At 33.5% G+C, this 21,381-nt stretch overlaps 1 protein-coding gene and 1 long non-coding RNA gene across 2 annotated transcripts in view; one reads left to right on the top strand and one right to left on the bottom strand.

Annotated features, from left to right (window-relative positions):
• The window catches only part of LOC132796451 (carbonic anhydrase-related protein 10), a 30,620-nt gene extending 28,158 nt beyond the window's left edge, over positions 1-2,462 (top strand). Inside the window, exon 8 of the mRNA XM_060807625.1 lies at positions 1,023-2,462. Within this exon, the coding sequence (XP_060663608.1) occupies positions 1,023-1,109 (87 nt within the window). The 3' untranslated portion in view covers positions 1,110-2,462. The remainder of the gene's footprint in view (positions 1-1,022) is intronic.
• Positions 1-21,381, bottom strand: part of LOC132796453 (uncharacterized) — a 43,376-nt gene that overhangs the window by 8,445 nt on the left and 13,550 nt on the right. The window contains exon 2 of the long non-coding RNA XR_009633557.1: positions 15,797-15,824. This is a non-coding gene — a long non-coding RNA (uncharacterized LOC132796453). The remainder of the gene's footprint in view (positions 1-15,796; positions 15,825-21,381) is intronic.

Below are 21,381 nucleotides of genomic sequence, written 5' to 3'. Positions count from 1 at the left end.
AAAATATATCAAATTAAAATACTGCAACAAAAACTCAACTATACCGAAGGTCATATTTGGTATAAAAGCAAAACATTGCGATATCAATTTTTGAATATACCGAAGGTCATATTTGGTATAAAGGCAAAAAAACAGTATATTAGTTTGATATATTTAAGTCATTCCACACACCTTAAAATATACTGCAATAATATACTAAGTCATATAAAAGCAGTACATTGCGGTATTATTTTGGAAATATACCAAATTAATATACCACAAAAATATTGAGCATGTACTAAAGTCCATATTCGGTATAAAAGCATAACAGTGCGGTTTTATTCTTGAAATATATCAAACTAATATACCGCAAAAATACTTCAAATATACCACAAGTTATTTTTGGTTCATCAATGAAGTACTGCATTTGAAATATACCATATTACGTAATATACTAGAGTGTCAGCCAAAGCAACTAAGCCTCATACAAAAGTATTTCTTAAATAACTTCCACAATTTTCCGATCTCAATCAGATTTTCAAGAATCATAACTACTAGAGTTATTATTGCATGTACCAAAAATCCCGACTCTAGCTTTTAAACTACACTTGTTATTCAATTTTTGTCAATTTGCTGGCGCGGATGTGGGCGTGGCAAAAATTTGAAGCCAACTTTGATCTGCGTCAAAACATCACAACTGCTATCGAAAAAGAATTATAGCTCTATTTCTTATAGTCTCTGAGGTCTAGATGTTTATAAGTACTGACGGACGGACAGACAGGCAAACATGGCTAGATCGTCTCGGCTGTTAATGCTGATTAAGATGCTTCCTTCTCCCTTTTACATTTATTTCATGAAGACACAAAATTTTAATACTCTTCTACTCCGTCCACAGTTTTCATCCATTGAATCCATCTCAACATAAATCACAATTAAGTTCATTCAAATTGACGATAACTCATTTAATATTAGCAACAACTTTGAATTAATAAATATTGATGTTGACTTTAATGTGAGTTGCTTTTATCTTTAATCCACAATAGAATCAAAATGCGTGTCCTTCGATGTACAAGGACATGTACTATCGAGCGAATCGCTGGTCACCCGATACGGGAATGCTGATACGTTGACAACCACAACAACAACAACAACATCAACAAGAACAACAACAACAACAAAAACAGGAACAACGAAGCGCACCAACAATAACGATAACAACAACAACTGCAACTGTAACTGCAATAGAGGCTGGCAACGCATTTCGCATTTTTGATGCCGCATTCAAATTTGATATTAACGTTTTTGAAACGAGCTCAGGATTCGTTTGGCTTGCAGCAGCATTCCTTCTCCTACAAATGCAACACACAGCAACAATAACAACTGCAAAAACACCAACAACAACAACAAGAAACTCTCAAAAATATGGTAAAATTGTAGCGAATAATTTTGAAAAAGCAAAGCTTGAAAATACCCTTGCATATTAATCTAGGAATAAATGCTAGAAATATCAATACGAATCGTTCCTAAAACATATGAAAAAAGAAAGCTGTCTTTAATTTGATTTAAATAACTTTTATAATTTTGCATGTTTGTACTTTAGTTATGTAATATCGCTCTGCAAGGGTATTTACAGGGTATCTATACAAAATGAAAGGCCTATAAGAGCGAAGAAACACATTAAAAGCCACAAAACCGCAAAAATGTATGAAGACAAAAAAAAAAAACTAAATTAAACTAAAAAAACGAACAGAAAAATAGCTAACACAAGAGCCTAAAACATGAGTAAAACACTCACAACACACACTCAGTCATTCACACACACATTATCACACACTCACATTCATTCACACACACACACTTGCTCACACATGACACAAAATTTAATTTGACGCCCGAAAAATTTGTGTTGCATACTTTCCAACGCAGTGTTCTGTCTGTGGTGAGTTGTGGAGTAGTCTGGTAGCTAGTGAGGAGGGGGTGAGTGGATGCCCCCCGTTTAAATCTGCCTGCTACTATTGCCATAAATTAATTGCTGCCTTATCATATTTACGCAATATAAATATTTTCGGGCCTAATATTAATTTATACACACACACACACACACACAAACAAACAAACATTGCGAGCTGCGAAATTTGCCTATTAATTGCTTTCAATTTTCCAGTTTTGTTCAATTTTATTTATGGGCAATTATTGATTATGCCCCATTATTGTTGTATTTATAAATAAATAGTTTTAATTTTTTGCACAATTTATTGCCACACACCGAATAAAAACAAAATAAAAGCCCCAAAACTTCGACTGCAAGTCGAAGCTTTAATACTCTTGCAGCAGCAAAAGAATTCAATTAGCTTAATTCCTAGAAAGAAGATTGTGAAACTAGATTCTCTGCAAGGGTATGCCCAAAAGCACGACGACGACAAGAAACGATATAAGAATTTCCGTAAACTGGATGGGTGGACAATAACTAAAGAAAAACAAAAACATAAAACATATATAGTATATATATATAGGAAAAAGCAAAACAGAAAATAGCAAAGAAAATTTAACCAAGCTAAAAAAAAATAAAAAAAAAAGAAATCAAAAACAAATATTCATATAAAATATACACCAGATATCTATAAACTAACGTATATACAAAGTAAAAAGTAAACAAAACTATATATATGTGAAAACAAGAGAGAGCATTTACAGTGTCTTTGGCAAGCCGAAGCTCAAATACCCTTGCAGATGAAAAGAATTCAATGTCAAATTCCGTTTTATAATACACGATTTTCCATCCAAAATAGAATAGAAGAACTCATTCTGCAAGGGTATTATGCCGAAAAATGGGAGAAGAAATGCAGAAGAAACTACTAAAGCAATGCAGCAAAGAGTTGACAAACAGTTGAGAACACAGAAAATACGATAAAATATGAGAAAGAAAATAAGAAAAGAAAAATAGAATAGAATACCATTAAATATCGACCACATTGATTGGAGTCGATAGTACTATATAAATATAGAGAGAGCTAATTAGTTGAAATATATATAAATAAAAAATATATATATAAATGCATATTGTGTATGTATATTTAACGCTAGGAAGTACACAACACTCAAAGCCCCCATATAGCATTATAGCCTACATAGTCGGAACTCATGAGTATACACACAGCAAAGCGAAGCTAAAAAAAAAAGAGAAGAAAAATCGAAACTATCGTTAACTATCGATAGTAAACTAACACTAAAACTGAATTCTAGATTAGCGCGTTACAATGAAAAAAACTACAGTTTTAGGCTTATCTTAAGTAGGACGCAAACAAAACGAAATCATAATTGATTTTTTTTTTGTAATCGATAGTCATATATCGAGAGAACTCTATATAGATAAATATATATATATATATATATGTATGTATGTATGTATATGTACATGTGTAAGTGAATCAATTGCGAAACCGTGCTGGACAGTGGACAAGTAACCGAGAGAGGAAGAGAAAGAGAAAGAGAGAAATTTGTGCGCTTAGATTAGCTTTTGCGTTTGTAACATATGTTATTTAGTTATCGTTATCGTTATCGGCGCCAGCTAAGCATTCGTATTCGTGCAATTATTATCGTTTCTTGAAACGTGTTTCCCCACCTCCCCCCTTCCCTTGAATCCCCTCCACTTCCCTCTCCACGTACCCAACTCATTAACAATTAGGGAGTAGTAGAAAAAATTGTCTATTTGTATAAAAGAAAACGCAATTTCCACACGACTGTAAGTTACTATTGTGTTGCCATATAAGCGAGAAAAAAAAACAGAAAACACAAAAAAAAAGAATATATATATATATATATAAATTTACGAGTACTACGAAATATACTATATATACATACGATTATATAATACTGAATATATAGATATATACTAATAAACAAACAAAAATACATATGCGAATGCAAAGTACTCCAAAAAAAAACAACTATACAAAACTATACAATATGCAAGAAAAGCAAACAAATTACAATGATAACAACAACATCAACAACTCATACAACAAACGATTATAGATGCGTCTCTCTATTATTTTACCATAAAAAAAGCGAATCGAAATGCAGCAGAATGAAAAGAAAACACGACACAGCGGAAAAGCAGAATTCAGAAAACAAAAAGTATTATGTGACAAAAGAAAAACAACATTAACAAATACAAAAATACAAATACAAATAAAAATAAAAATACAAATACAAATGAAATTAAACAAATTCAATCAATCTCTTTAATTTTTTGGTGTAAAATGGAATTCACGTCTCTTCTAAAGGTAAGCATATTAAATTGTTTCACAAGAGATGAATTTCGAATTAATTTTTTAGCCAACAATATCTTATTTCGATTTGGTTCTACAGTTTTTTTTTTTTTTATTTAATTGTTTTAAAGAGTTGAACATTTATCTCATTAAATTCAGAATTCACTTTTTTAGGTAACATCTTAATTCGATTTAGTTCTATTTTAAAGGGTTTTTTTATTTGCACAAAAGAATTTGCGTTTCTTCCAAATAGGAAGCATAGTAAATTGTTTCACAAGAGTTCAACAATTATCCTGACAGAATTAAGAATTCACTTTTTAGCTAGCGATATCGTAGTTCGATTTGCTTCTAATTTTTTTTTTTTTTTTACAAAGAATTTGCCTTTCTCCCATTTAGCATATTAAATACCATCCATATTATCCTGATAGAATGAATAATTCATTCTTGTAGCTAGCAATATCGTAATTCGATTTGGTTTCACAGCTTAAAGGGTTTTTTTTTTTGATAAAGGAATTTGCATATATTCCAAAGGCTAAGCATATTTTAACTGTTCTAAAGTTGAACATTTCTTCAGATTGAATTCAGAATTCATTTTTTAGCTTACAATATCATAATTCGACTTGGTTTTACAACTTTAAGAGGTTCTTCTTTTTTAATATTTTTTTCAGGAATTCGCATCACAAGAGTTGAACATTTAAACTAATAGAATTTAGAATTCATTTTTTAGCTAACAATATCGTAATTCGATTTGGTTCCACAGCTTTAAGAGTGGTTATATTTTTTTGTGCAACCTACACAGACGGAAAGAGTGAAGGAGTAAGCCGCACTCAATATCCGGTTTGCTAATCACAGAATCCAGGAGTCAAATGGAATTTGAAATGCGTGCAACTAATCAGGAAACAAGGACATAACAGCGTTTCCCGCAATAAGCTTAACACAAACAAGTGCAGCAATCAGACGTTCGCATATCCTGCAACGTTTCTCTCTCTCTTATTGGGAATTCGCAACTATGCGCATGGCATACCCTTTGCTTGCCAGTCAGTTGCAGGGTATAATTATGAGAGGAGTGACGCGAGTCAGGGAAGCGTAGCCCAAGTGGCACTTCACTAACTGTAACCAGTCCGAATAACAAGCAGTTATTTCCTGTTTTATTTTAGAGCGAGCTTAAAGCGAGTCTAAGTGAGAGCGAGAGAGAGCTAGGGTGTCACACACAGAAAGAGAGAGAGAGAGAGAGAGAGCGAGAGAGAGTGCCACAGTTGCCCTATTTAAATATGCAATTTCAATTTCCGAAAAATACAAAACGCGTCCAACACGCAGCTCACTCAACTGTGCAAAAGCGGTAACTGGGCAAAAACTGGAAAAGAAGTAAAGAGTTTTTTGCGCGGGGGATGGATGGATGGATGGATTGTTGGATCGAGGAGGAGGATGAGGAGGAGGAATCACAATCGGAAATGGGGAACCGCATGTTTAATTGGACGCAATTGAAACTAAACTAGCGTAAAATAGAAATAAAAACAAACACAGAAACTCAAACGCAAAACGCAAAAGCAAATCCAAAATTGCGAATCCAAAAAATCCCGAGTTGAACTCAACATTCTACAATATGCTAATAGAAATACATTACGCTCTGTTCTGTTCTGTTCTGTTCTGTTCTGTGTTCTGTGTTCCATTCCGTTTCGTTTCGTTCCAACCCAGCACGAAAAATTAATTACAAATTAATTTACCATAAATTGAAATTTCGCTCAACGACGACGACGTCGCGACGTCTGCTTTGGTCAGTCGAGTGGTTTGCCCCAAAGTTTGCCACTGAATGGTGGCGCCACACAGCAGCGTTGCATGACACTTGGAATGGTGTTTGAGTGTGGAACCTTGCAACTGTTTATTAGCCATAGAGCACAATGGGAACAGGCTAAGACCAACGAGTGTGCATCAATTCTCTAGTCATTGTTTAACCCCATTTCATTTACATCAATATCCTGAAAAACTCAAGAGAATAAAAGTGATACGATTTTTATTCGATTCATATCTAATCTATAGAGTTTGCTCGACCGCGAGATATTATATTCTAAAAAAAATACCTTACTACAAACATTCCAAGTTGTGTTTGATATGAAAGCAATTTAACAACGAAACCTTTAAATAACAAAAATATAAAATTTACTTTTAAGGAATATTCTCGCGGGGAATGAAGTATCTTGGGTAGAAAGATAAAAAGAAAATATAACTAGTAAAAATGCTACAGTTGAGTTTGCTAGACAGTGAGATACCCGCTACACAACAAAAACATATTCAACAAAAACATATTCTAAAAATATACCAAAATATAACTAGAATACAAAAAATATACCTCAAAATGCTAAAAAAAAAAATTCTACAAAAAATATTCCGTTTTCGATACCATATTCTAAAACTATACCAAAATATACCACTAAAATACTAAGAAATATTCCAAGGGCTTTATTTGGTATATTGGGCTACATTCAACAATACCATAGAGTACATAATATACCAGATTGCCTCCCAAAACAACAAATACCGATACCCACTACTCATTTTCAATAAAAGCATATACTATAAATATACCAAAAATATACTTTAAAAAATTACAACAAATATTTCATTTTCAATAAAGTAATATTTTAAAATAATGCCGAAAATCTACCAAAAATATACCTCAAATGTACTGAAAATATTCGCTTTTCAATAAGAATATATTCTACAAATATACCAAAAATATACCTCAAAAATACTAAGAAATATTCCGAAGGCTGTATTTGGTATATTGGGCTACATTCAACAGAGAACATAGAGAACATAATATACTAGATTACCAGCCAAAGCAACTATTACCGATACCCACTTCTCATTTTTAATAAAAGCATATTCTATAAATATTCGAAATATATGTATACCTAAAATATGCTGCAAATATTTAATTTTCAATAAAGCAATATTTTAAAAGTGTGCCGAAAATATACCAAAAATATACCTCAAATGTACTGAACATATTCGCTTTTCAATAAGAATATATTCTTTAAATATACCGAAAATATACCTAAAAAATTCTGCAAATATTTAATTTTCAATAAAGCAATATTTTAAAAATAAGTCGAAAATATACCAAAAATATACCTCAAATGTACTGAAAATATTCGCTTTTCAATAAGAATATATTCTTTAAATATACCTTAAAAATACTAAAAATATTCCCAAGGATATATTTGGTATATCGATATTGGACTAAATTCAAATTATACTGCAGCGTTGGCGTATTTTGCTCTACAAAAGTATTTCTTAAAAAACGTTTACAAGCTACAAACTAAATTAAATTTATTGACTGATATTCAAGAGATATCTTTAACGATGTAGACTACATTTGATTTAAATTTGCGATATAAACTCTCGCCACTTCTGATAAATAATCATCACAACAATTCTTATCCACCCACAGCTGTATTTCGACTCATCTAAACTATTGTTTAACGTCGTTTATGAACCTCGTGGATCTTTTTGTAAAGCGAAAGTCAACTAGAAGCTGGTTTAGTGTTGCACCGCAAAAGTGTTGGATCTGCAAAACAACATTTGGATCTGCAAATTGAATGTTTTGCCCAGCGATTTGGATTTGCATTTAGTATTGTTGTTGTTGTTGATGTTGTTGTTGCTTTGTGTTGTGGCTGCTGATGATAATTTTTTGGGTGCTAAATTCAATGTGAGGTTTAGGTCGAATTGCAATTTTTGGAGGGATAAGTTGCAAGCTTTAACCGCATTTCACAAAAACGCGGTCAAAAGGACTAATTATGCTAAACGCCCAAAACCGCAACAACCACTTAACCATGCCCGATAGCCTCAATGGCCCGTTGCCCTGCTCCTGTCGCTGTTGTTGCTGCTGTTGGCCAATCGTGTTTGCCTTCCTGCTTCGTTTCTCTCTTCTCTTTTAATCCGGTCATCATCATTCCCCGCGTCTAGTGCACACGGCTTTAACGTCGCAGTTTTGTTCAGTGTTCGTTTATTTTTTTTTCTTCTTGTTTTGTTGATGCAATAAACCAAAAATTGTGCGCGCAATTTCAATTAAACACACACACACACACACATACGTCGCTGTTATACAATATGATTTAATTTAATGCCCAGTGCGTGTGTGTGTCACTCTCTGCACTGCCACGCCCCTCACTACACCCCTCTGTGCAAGCAGCAGCAGCGAAAGTTGTGAGGGTCGAGCACAAAAAGTGTTGCCTACTTTGCAGCGCACACAAGGCAAAGGGCACAAAACAGCAAACACACACAGACACACACACACACACACACACTCACACGGGATATGTAAATAACAGCAAAAGTTTTAATTAAATTTTAAATACAAGTTAATTTTGTGTATTTTCACGCGACGCAACAACAGCAACATCAACAGCAGCAGCAGCAACAACAACAACAACAATAACAGACCAAAATATCCATTTGTATATTTTATGCCAAAAACTGTCGGCATTTGTGCGATTGCTTGCATGTGTGTGTGTTTGTGTGTGTGTGTGTGTCTGCACTTTTTCTATTATGATGTGCTGCAAAAAGCGTATGCTAACTATGTGAGGCTATACGCAACAGACAAAGACACTTTAAGAGGAACAGAGAAAAATATCAAATAAGAAGTTATAATATTAGTAATATACTTATAAAATACTAAATGTTAATAATAAAATACTAATATTAGTAATACTAAAAACACTTATTTGATACTATAACAGATAAAAATACTATGTAAAATAAATAAAATACTACTACTGAAATACTAAATTTAAATAATTAAATACAAATTAATATTAAAACTATCAAATAACAAGGAATAATATTAATACATTAGTAATATACTTATAAAATACTAAATGTAAATAATAAAATACTAATATTAGTAATACTAAAAACACTTATATGATACTAAAACAGACAAAAATACTATATAAAAGGAATAAAATACTATTGAAATACTAAATTTAAATAATTAAATACAAATTAATATTAAAACTACTAGAAAGTACTGTCAAATTTTTATAAAATACGTGAAGATGCTAAATAAGCTTCAAAAATACTATATAATACAAATGATATACTAATAAACTACAAAATATAAATGATAAAATACAAATTAATATAATACTTAAAAGATACTTATAAAATACTAAATAAAATTGATAACATACTAATACTCATAAAATTACAAATAACACTAAAAGATACTAAATATTAATTAAAAAATACTAAACAATACCTATAAAATAATAATAATATATATAAAATTCTAAATAAAAGAACAATGTGTGCCTCCTTAAATATAATTTGTTGTTGTATTCGCGAAGCAACTTGGTATTAAATACCACTTTCAATACTAACAAAATACTAAATAAATTGACATTAAAAAAAACTTCTAAAATACCAAATAACACTCGAAAATGCCAAACGAAACTCACAAAATACTAAAAAAAAAAAACTTATAAATTATAAATAATATTAAAAACAGTAAATATAACTAATGAAATACTAAACAATACTTATAAAATACTAAATAGTACTTATAAAATGCTAAATAAACAAAAAATGGGTGCCAACTCAGATTTAATTTAATGTTGTTTTCGCCAACAAACTTGATTTTAAATATTGTCTAACGACTTCACAAACAGTGATAATAATTTATAATAATAATACACAAAATTGTTTTACTTAGCAATGAAGTTTCTTTTATATCTCTCCGTCAATCACACTTAATTAATTTTAGCTTTAAACAAATAGTAATTGAGTATCTCGCAGCCTATGACACTCGCTTGCTGCACTTCAATTAAAGCATACATATAAACATACATATATAGTATATGAGGCAGATGTGTGCGTAAGTGCGTGTGTCGAACAAAATGAGTTATAAATATTTAGTTGTAATTCAGGTTTTAGTTTGCATTGTTGCGGCCCGTAAAAACCAAATTAATATTCATGGAACAATGAACGAGCGAAGTTAACGTCGACGTCGACGTTTGGTCAGCAGTTGAAAAAAATTTTAATTAGAAATAAATATTAGAAAAATGCATTTTGTGTCGTCGACAATTGAAGGCCACACAACCCATTGCCAACTGTCAAATGTGAACTGCCATTTGCGCAACGAGCGCTGCCAACTTGTTGCTTTCAATTTAAAACTACGAGTTGGCAGCACAAATTACGAGTAAGCAAGTTGCACGCTCTTAATTTATATACTAAAAACAATAAAATATTAAAGATCGACTGTGAATATTTAATATTTTCTTTTAAGTATACAAATTGAGTGCGTGTGCTGCCAACTTGTTGAGTTCAATTTAAAATTACAAGTTAGCAGCTCACGCTCTCAATTTGTCTACCTAAATATCGACTGTGATTCAAATTCAAAGATTACTTTACTGGAATTTTAATCAAAAACTGTGAAAAGCATTTGGCACAGTATGTAATTTTGGCATTCTGAATATGCATTTGAATTGTGCATTATTATAATCCAAGTAATCCGGAAGCTGGCCACGAAGATATGCCTGATGAAATGCACTCTCCGCTCCTTGGGCAACTTTTAATTACTTGAATTGGACGAATGCCACACACGCACAACAATAATGCTACAAAAGAGACAATGCGAAAACGAAAAGAAATATTAACTCGCATGCATTTTTGAGCATGTCCGACAATTGTTGTTGGATCTCCTTTGCCAACAGCAACAGCAACATGTAGAGAAGCCAACAATAAAACACGACGCCTACAGTGCAAGTATTCGAATGTGTGCAGATAGAGAGAGGGAGAGAGAGAGAGAGCAGTCTGTACAATAATCCCAATCACAATCACGTGATTTGCAAGTAATCATGTTGTACATTTGCAGCTCACACGTCGCATATTGATGAGCATCGGCCCCACACAGCAGCAGATGAATCAGAATCTGAATCAAGAATCCGGATTCCGTTAACCCTGACTGAGGCCAGAAGAACTGCCAACTGGCAATCGAAGCCGCAACCAGTAATAAACGTGCGTAATCAAGCCAGACCCAGACCCAAAACCGACTCCGACTCCGACTCAGGCTCTTACTCTCACTCTGGACTTTGGACTCAGGACTCAGAGCTGAGTGCAATCCAGATTCAGAAAGCCAAAGCCAAAGCCAAAACCCAGTTGCAGCCATCGAAGCACAACAAAAGCCAATAAGAACTGCAAATGCATATGGCTACACTGAAAGAAACTTTTAACACTAAAGCAAGAAAATGATGAGAAACCAAGCCAAAAGTTAAGAATCTCATATATAAAATGAAAATTAAGCAACTGAATGTTGCATGAAAAAGTTAATGATTTATCGAAAACGAAATCTTCATCTGAACTCTAAATTTATATGGAGGATAACTTCCACTTTAACTTAAAAATGAGAAACCAAGATCTTCAATACGATGTGAAATTTAAACAAATCTTAACATGAAAATTTTAAGAACTTCTTGAACACGAAATCTTTATCTGAACTATACATTTATGTGGAAGATAGCTAACTATCATTTTAATTTGAGTTATGATTCCGTTAAAGATTTCGTTTTCAATAAATCCTTAATATTATATTTTCAAGTTAAGATTGTTTAAATTTCATTCTATATTCGAGATAGCTATAGAATGAAATTTAAACAATCTTAACTTGAAAATATAATATTAAGGATTTATTGAAAACGAAATCTTTAACGGAACTATTAATTTATATGACGGATAACCCACTTCCACTTTAACTTGAGCATGAGAAACCAAGGCAAAAGTTAAGAATCTCTAATATGAAATCAAATATAAACAATGTGAATGTTGTTTTTTAACCATAACATGAAAATATAAAGTATTTATCATTTTAACTTAACAAAATCTTTAACTGAACTATAAATTTATGTGGAGGACAACTGGCTACCACTTTAACTTGGATATGAGAAGCCCAACTTAAAGTTAGGGATCTCAAATATGAAAAATGAAATTTAAGCAAACTCAACATGAAAGTACTATTACTGATTTACCGAAAATAAAATCCTTAACTAAACTATAGCTTTATGTGGAAGATAGCTAACTATCACATTCAACTTGGAGCTAAAGTTAAGAATCTCTTAATCTGTATCAATAGTCTTTTGTTTTGTAATTTCGTCAAGTGTATGGCAGGATGTGTGCCTGGTGTCGAGGGCTGCGCTGATGCTTGCCGCCATATGGGAGCTGAGAGAGAGAGAGAGACTGTAGACACTGTGCTGAGCTCGGTCATAACTCAACTGCTGCAGAAATGCAGTATGAGTGTTGTGCACGAGGTGCGTGGGGAGGAGAGGAAAGGAGAGGGGGAGGGAAGCAGGTGCAGTGCATAGCTTGTAATATTTGATTTTGATTGAAGTGCAGCCAGGCATGTGGTCGGAAAAATCGCACAAAACCTGCACAGAATAAGTACGAGAGACAACGGGTCAGAGAGTGAAACAACGCAGAGCGCGGGAGTTGAGGGAGGTGAGGGACTGATGCCTGTTGCCTGTTGCATTGCCAGATTGCCAGATGAGCAGCGGCAACAACAGCAACAACAACAACAACAACAGCCCGGCAGGCAGTCGGACATAATGAGTGCAACAAAAGGCCAAGAGTATAACCAAAAAGTGCCTCATAACGCAGCCGACTCCAGAGACGACTCGATTGAAAGGTACGTGACTTGCTGCCAGGGTTGCAGCATAAGCAATCACAAAACTTAAAAAAAAAGGCTACTACAATAGTATTGTAGTATTAAAATACTAACTACTGATAACAAAATACTGAATAGTGCTCATTAAATACTAACTACTAATAACAAAATACTGAAAAATATTGAATAATACTAAATAGTACATATAAAATACTTACTACTACTAATAAAATGCTACTAATAATAAAATATTAACTACTACTAATAAAATACTTAATAAAATAATTAAGAAATGTTGGTGACTAATCAAATACAATTTATTGTTGAAGACGAAAGGTACGTGACTTGCTGCCAGGGTTGCAGTATAAGCAATCACAAAGCATGAAATAAATACTATTTACAGTACTATACTGAGAAAATACTAACTGCTACCAATCAAAAACTAACCACTCATAACAAAATACTAACTGCTAGTAACGGAATACTAATACTAATCAAATAAAATACTAGTAACAAAATACTAAACAATACTAAAAATATACTAACTACTAATAACAAAATACTAAATAATACTAATATAATACTAAATAATAAACAAAATTTAAAAAAATTGGTGACTAATCAAATCAATCAATTTTTTTTTGTTTTTGACGAATAGACTAAAATGTATGCGACGTGCTGCCAGGGCTGCAACACTTGCAATCACAAAGCATGAAATAAATACTATTTACAGTACTATACTGATAAAATACTAACTGCTACCAATCAAAAACTAACCACTCATAACAAAATACTAACTGCTAGTAACGGAATACTAATACTAATCAAATAAAATACTAGTAACAAAATACTAAACAATACTAAAAATATACTAACGACTAATAACAAAATACTAAATAATACTAATATAATACTAAATAATAAACAAAATTTAAAAAAATTGGTGACTAATCAAATCAAAATACTAACAGATAGTAACAAACTAGTAAATCGTACTAATAAAATACTAAAAAAAATACTAAATAATACTAATAAAAAACTAAATAATCCGAATAAAATAATAAAGAATACTAATAAAATACTAAATAATGCTGGTACAATACTAATAAAACACTCAATAATAAAATTATGAACGAAAAATGTTAACTAATAAAATAGAATTTGTTGTCGACGACTCCATTGAAAGGATCGTGACTACTCCTAATAAAATACCAACTACTAATAACTGAATACAATCACAAAGCATAAAACAAATTTCCCAATCAATGATCTCATATTTTACTTGAACATTATCAGCATAGAATCATATTAAGCTAACATAACAATAATACAAATTGAAAGTTTTGAATTTTTCACTTTCTTCATCACCAAAATTAACAAATTTACAATCGCCTCTTTTACACATTAGATAATCATTCCTATGCATATCAACGTTTTCCATTTTCTTATATAATATAATAATGATAATAAGATCACTTTATTGGAATAATATGAAAGTAAATCATTATTCCAGTATGAAAAGGAAGTTAAAAAAGACAATCAAACAACGTAAGGTACAATTTTTAGAAGAACAAGTATTTACAATCGCCTCCATTCCAAATTAGATAATCATTCTTAACAGTATTCAAACTGATCTTAACATTACAACTGCTTGGAACTAGTTCTCTTTTGCACAACAGTTGCCAGCACTGTTGACAGGGCTGCCAACTCGTTGCGTGGCACTGCCTGCAATGCATTTTGACAGGTTCGCATCGCATCGCATCGCGTCGCGTCGTAAGCGCCGCCTGCTGCAAACACGTTAAGCTTCTCCCTGCTGGCAATTGCAAGAATTGCAGGCGAAAGCCAAAAGCAGAACATGACTTTGAGCCATCTTGGGCATAGGGTGTAGTTCACCCACTACCCCCCACACGACTATCCACCCGACTACCCATTTCTCTACTCCTCCCTGTTCCTACTTCTCCTTGTTCACGATATTGAGGTATCTTTGGCCTAGGGTGTAGTCCACCCCCTACTTCCTACCCCCTACTCCCCACTCGACTACCCACTTCTCTACTCCTCGCTGTTCCTACTCCTCCGTGTTCTCTATCTGAGCAGTCTGCAACTTCACTTTGAATTTGCAGCACGCTTTTTTATGGTGCTGCATAAATCAGCGGGTGTCGGAACTTGAGTGCGAGGCGCGCTCTTCACTCGGCATGGGCGTTAGGTAACTGGCTGGGGGCGTGGCATTTGCCAGCGCATTTATTGGCGGAATTTATTGGGGGGCCCGGCTAAGATGATGACGACGATATTACGCGACTATTACACATAGTTTCCTCTACACCTGACGATTGCCACTTCCTCCCTCGCTCTTCCCCGTTGCCACTAATTTGTTTTTAGTGGCGCTGTAATTGCCACACTCGCAGCACATGAAATTTTCAACGCAACAAATGAAAATTTTGCTTTATTTGCCTTTGCCTTTGCCTCAGTTCTGAGTTCTCAGTTTTCCCTCTCTGACTTCTGCCTACAATTTGTTTTGGCTTACAGTTTTTATTTTGGCATGTCTGGGACAGGCGTAACGCTGGCGCAAAACATTTAGAGCTCACCCAAAAAGAGAAGAGAGAGTTTCGCTGGCCCTTTGAAGGCTCGTGGTCATAAATTCCGTTTCTCACCACATTTTCTCCCCTCTTCTTCTTTTTTTTTTGTGAGTTTTTTGGCCAGTGGCAAAAAGCATTTTCCACTCTTGCAAGAGGTGCAAAAAAGCTGCGGGCAGCTCGTAAACCTTTTCGCTCTTTAGCTCAACAAATTCTGTATACTCTATAAGTCAAAATTGTTATTGCAGTTTACACTAAGAATTTGCGTATAAATTGTAGAACTTAAAACAAATGTATGAAACAAAATGCGCCTCACTTACCAGTCAAAGTCGTTTTCACTTTCAAGCACTGCAAATAGAAACAGAAAACAAAGTGTAAGAAAAATTCATACATTTAAAACAAGCTTAAATGCTGTTAATAATTGGTTTACAAGAGGCTGGCCGAAATGCATGTAGCCAAGGCAAGAGGAAAACGAAAAGTCATATAAAGCATATTTTTCGGCCATGCTTTTTTGGCTTGGCCAAAATGTGTTCTCTGACTTTGGCTTTCGGCTTTGCGTTTGGGCTTTGAGCAAAAGACTCAAAACTGAGAGCTTGCTGCTGCTCTCGAGACACAAAAAAGAAATACGGAATCTAAAATGATAATAAAATATTCATATTAATCTGCTCGGCTCATAAAATATTCAGCTGCGTAATTGTTGGCATTACGCTACGCTTTACCCCTCCCCGCAAAAACACTCTCTCTTGCACTCGCTTTTGGTTGTTACACTGTTGAGCAATGTCTTCAGCTCTGGCGACAGCCAACGAAGTGGAAGCTCAGTTTGCCAGGTGTTGAAGCTGGGGCAAGGGAAGCAGCACACTCCAGCTGGCTGTTGTAGGCTGGAGGCAGGAAATGCCAGCAAAAATCTTACAAGTTTGTAATTTACACCTGGCTGCGTTTTTTGCCTGCCTGCCATGCCATGCTTGGCCTGTCTTGCTCTGCTCAACTCAGCTCTGCTCTGCTCTGCTCTCCTCGTTCTTGACTTTAAACAAAAGCCTTGGCTTTAAGACAGACACACACACACAGACCAAAACAGACAGAGGAACGGACAGACAGACAGACAGACGGACAGAGTTGTCTACACTCGCCAAAAATGCATAAGACTAGGCTTCGATTGCTAATAGACTCTGCAAGAAATTTACACGAATTTTAACAGTTGCTATTAGTTAAGCGATTTTTTTTTATTGAGCAGTCTTGTCCCTAAAATGTTGTTAGTCAAGTGAGTTTCAAGATTTTGTAATTTAAACTACAGAATTCTTAGAGAATTATTTTATTATATAAACAATAATTTACATGCAAGACTTTCTGAGTGTTGAATTCAAGTTATTGTTTATTAATAGTCAACAAATTTACTTAAAAAAATAGAGTGAAACTATTAACGAAATCTGTAAATTCAAATTTGCATAACAAAAAGAAGACTTGTGACTTGGAGAATCTAAATTATAGTTCTAAATCGTCAAAATAAATGATTATTAAGAATTCCCTAAGAATTCTATCGCTTAAATAAAAATTCAAAAACTACTATTAGACTCAAAATATACCATGTACATACTAAATTATACCGTAGGTTATTTCTTGAATATCAACATATATTATTCCATTCAAAATATACTATATATGTATATACTAAATTATACCAAAGGTATATCTAAACATGCTAGCACATGCAAAATATACCAAACTGTCAACCAAAGTAACGAAAATACGCTAAAATTTAATGATTCTTAAATAATTTCTACAACTATATCAAAATTTACATTCAATACTATAGAGTACAAAAGAAACCAGATGGTCAACCAAAGCAACTAAAGCTCGAAACAATAAGACTTTTTTTTGCAATATAAAATTATTCCTTTAATAATTTCTACAAAACTTCCTTATAATTTATTATTAGAAATTCGCGGATGTTATGAATTAAAATAAATAAAAAAAATTTGTTTTGCTGATGGCAAAGCAACAAACTATTGACTGTGTGTTGATTGTATTCTAATTGCATAATTTTAATTGAGTTTCTCCCAAACTGTTTTTTTCGTCGAGTGTAAAGTTTATAGAATGTGTGGGTGTGTGTGTGTGTGTGCGAGTGTGTGTGTGTGTAGAGCCTGTGGCACATTGGTAAGCCCATTAAGCTATTCATAATTGCTCATAATTTTGGTTGATTTCATTAGCATATGTAACATTTAAATTGATGTGTGAAGCCACGACTCCAACTCTTTACCTTTGCCTCCCTTTCACACACCCTTCACTCACGCACACACACACACACACACACAGAGAGAGAGACGTTCTACGCACACCACAACTCATATGCATAATCAATGATGGCTCATTAACCTGGCTGCCAATTGTTGTTCACGTTGCTGTTGCTGTTGTTGTTGCTGCTGTTAATTACGCATCACATATGCGGTCATAAAATATACAATATCAACGTTCTCATCGCTCGTTTTACATCAAAATGACGTCGATTAACACCTCTGCTGTGGCTGTGTGTGTGCGTGTGTGTGTATATATGTGTGTGTGTGTGTGTGTGTGTGTGTGTGTGTGTGTGTGTGTGTGTGTGTGTGTGTGTGTGTGTGTGTGTGTGTGTGTGTGTGTGTGTGTGTGTGTGTGTGTGTGTGTATATGTGTCTGTGTGTGTGTGTGTAAAACCAGTTAATTGGATTTACGTTATAAAATTGAAACCGCCGCCGCGCGTTGTTGGCGGAAGTCGGTAGCCTATGCGGCGTATGTGTAATATGCCTTTAACTCGCGACAGTTTGGCCTTATCAACAACATTTTTGTGCAACCAGCAACGAACACTCAAATATCCTGTAATAAAATCTTACACTGAAATAATGACTATTTTATATACTTATTCGAAGACCATTTTCACTTTAGAGATAAAGACTATTTTATAGTTATTCAAAGGTAATTTTCACATGATATTTATAAATTCTTTCATACTTTTTGAATAGTTTTCACTAAATCTTTAAAGTGCATCAAATTACGGATTTAAGCTTAAGAAACAGCAGACGACAAAAAAAAAACAAGAAACGAAAAATGAATCAATAAACAATAAGAACACTCGAACGAGCGATGAACTGCACTAGCTGGCATGCGTATACGTAATATTTTCCTTTACTTACTTCCCACATAATTAGTTATACAAGCTAAAGCTGAAAAATTGGAATTTTTCTAGTTTTCTAGCTAGTTTAATTATTATTTAAATTAATTAATTCAATAAGTAAAACAAGTAAGAAAGCTACGAGTGTGCTCGAAACAAATGCGAAGAGTATTAACCATAATATATACCGAATATACCGCAACAATACTTAAATACCAAATGCTTTATTTTAGTATATTTTTTCGTTAACACTCTTCGCATTGTGACTGTGAAATGCAAGAAAAGAAATTGCGAAAAGTCTTAACGATAAAAATATACCAAATACACTGCAACAATATTCAAATACCAAATGCTATATTTGGTATATTTTATCGTTACCACCTTTCTTTTTGTTGTACTTGTATTTCTCAGTCACAATGCAAAAAGTGTTAACGATAAAATATACCATGTATACCGCTACAATACTTAAATACTAAATATGTTTCTTAAAATATACCAAAGAGTACAATAAATATCTGTGTATAATAAGAATCTGTGTGATATATATATACGAAACAAAATATACCAAACAGCACAGTACAATACATACAATGTCAAACAAAGTAATTAAGACCAAAAAGCTGAATCCGTTTTAGGCCATATACAATTATTTCTTGATTAACTTCTGAATTTTCTGGTATGGGACGTTTTTCGTGTTTCCACACTTTTATTTAAGAAAAGAAAGTCGATAGATAGCTTGTTGTTTAACCTCTATTGCGCCTTCTGTTGCCCATTAAGGCAGCTCTGCGATTATTCGCCGTCCTGCGCCTCGCAGCCTGATGTCTTCTTCTGGCATTTCTCAGACGTGCCAAGCGTCTTCTGTTCCTCAGTTGATTCCTCAGCCGCTGCAATTGAGCTGCTGACGAGTTGCCGCTCGCTGTTGTAGCAACTGTTGTTGTTGTCGTTGTCGTTGTTGCTGGAGTTGTTGTCGTTGTTGTTGTGGTTGATGAGGTTGTTGTCGTTGTCGTTGTGGTTGTTGTTGTGCAATCTGACTGCTCAGCATTGGCTTCCACCGAGCAATCGGTGCAGTCTTCTCTCTCCGGAGCATCCTCTGCCATAGCCTCTTGCTCTGTGGTGCACTTCACCGCATTGCTGCCATCGATCAGGCAAAACGCAACGAAGGCAATGCAACAAATTGTGATTGAGACTGAAGTTGAGATTCTCATTGTGATGCTTGATGAGCTGTGGCAAACTCAGCAGCTTCAACTGTCGATTTTATAGCGAATTTTTCTATTTGTCCACTCAACTATTCAAATTTACACAGTTGATTCCAATCAAATTTATTGCTCTTCAATCGTTTTCGAATTTATTTGACTTTAACTCGCTTCTTTAACCTTTCATTATTTCGGTATTGATCTCAGCCAGCTTGACTTTGGTTTTAGGCAAATATGAATTCAATTCAACTTGCTTTGATCAAACAAAACTTTTGGATGAAATGTATAAACAGCTGTTCTGTAGCTTGGAATTAAGAACAACATGCGTCAATGGGCACATGTCATCATTTATAATTGAGATACTATTATTTAATTATTTACTTTATATTTCATTTATCCAATTTGAGCGGAATCAGAATCTCATCAAATATTTCAGTTGTTTTGCTGACAGTATAGTTAACTGCTCGATGGTATATTTTGAATGTAATACTATTTTAATATACCAAATATATGTTATGGTATATTTTTATAATATGGTTCTTAATTGCTTTAGTTGACAATCTGGTATATTTTACTATTCGATGGTATATTTTGAATGTAATATTATTTTAATATACCAAATGTAGATTATGGTATATTTTATTTAATATGGTTTTATTGAAAATTGGTAGCGGTTATCGGGTCTTGATTGCTTTGGTTGACAATGGAATATTTCGGAATATTTTTAGTATTTTAAGGTTTATATTTGGTATATTTTAAGAATATGGTTTTATTGAAAATGGGTATCGATTGTCTGGTCTTAACTGCTTTGACTGGCAGTCTAGTATATGTTGTACTCTATAGTATATTTGGAATGTAATACTATTTCTATATACCAAGTACAGCATTTGGTATGTTTTTTAGTATTTTTGTGGTATATTTTAAGAATCATATCGCATTATTTTGCTTTTATTCAAAATCGTTAGCGTGTATCTAACGGTCGGCTGTAGCTTTCTTACTTCTTAGTTGTTGTTTTACAGGGTATCGGTCATTTAACCACACTTTTAGGCTTTTGAATGTATAATATAAATTAACTATTGACGATTTATATTACGTTAAACGCTGGATCATGATTAAAATGCGTTTCAACATTAATATCTATTTGTTAATCGCTTGACAGCTGTAACGAGCAACTCTGCGACGGGCCAGATACCTATTAAAAAACAGGCAAGAAACCTGCATTAGAGTGGATTCGACTGGTAGATACCATATTGTAAAATATACCAAATTAATATACCGCAAAAATACTAATATATACTATCAGATAGTACTTTCTAAAAATATACCTAATAAATATATACCGTAAAAATACTGATATCTACTGCGATATACCACTTTCTAAAAGTATACCAAATGAATATACCGCAAAAATTATAATATATACTGTGAGATACCACTTTCTAAAAATATACCAAAAATATACTACAAAAACACTAAAAATATACCGCAGGCTATAGTTATTGAATTAGTTATGCTCTCCATGCTACCCCTTTGAAGTATGTGCGCAATTACAGGGTAGCGACTGCTGTTAATTA

Source organism: Drosophila nasuta, chromosome X, assembly GCF_023558535.2.
Source record: "Drosophila nasuta strain 15112-1781.00 chromosome X, ASM2355853v1, whole genome shotgun sequence".
In the NCBI taxonomy this organism is placed as follows: domain Eukaryota; kingdom Metazoa; phylum Arthropoda; class Insecta; order Diptera; family Drosophilidae; genus Drosophila; species Drosophila nasuta.
The sequence above is the reverse complement of the archived record's forward strand: the minus strand, read 5'-3'. Positions and strand labels throughout refer to the sequence as shown.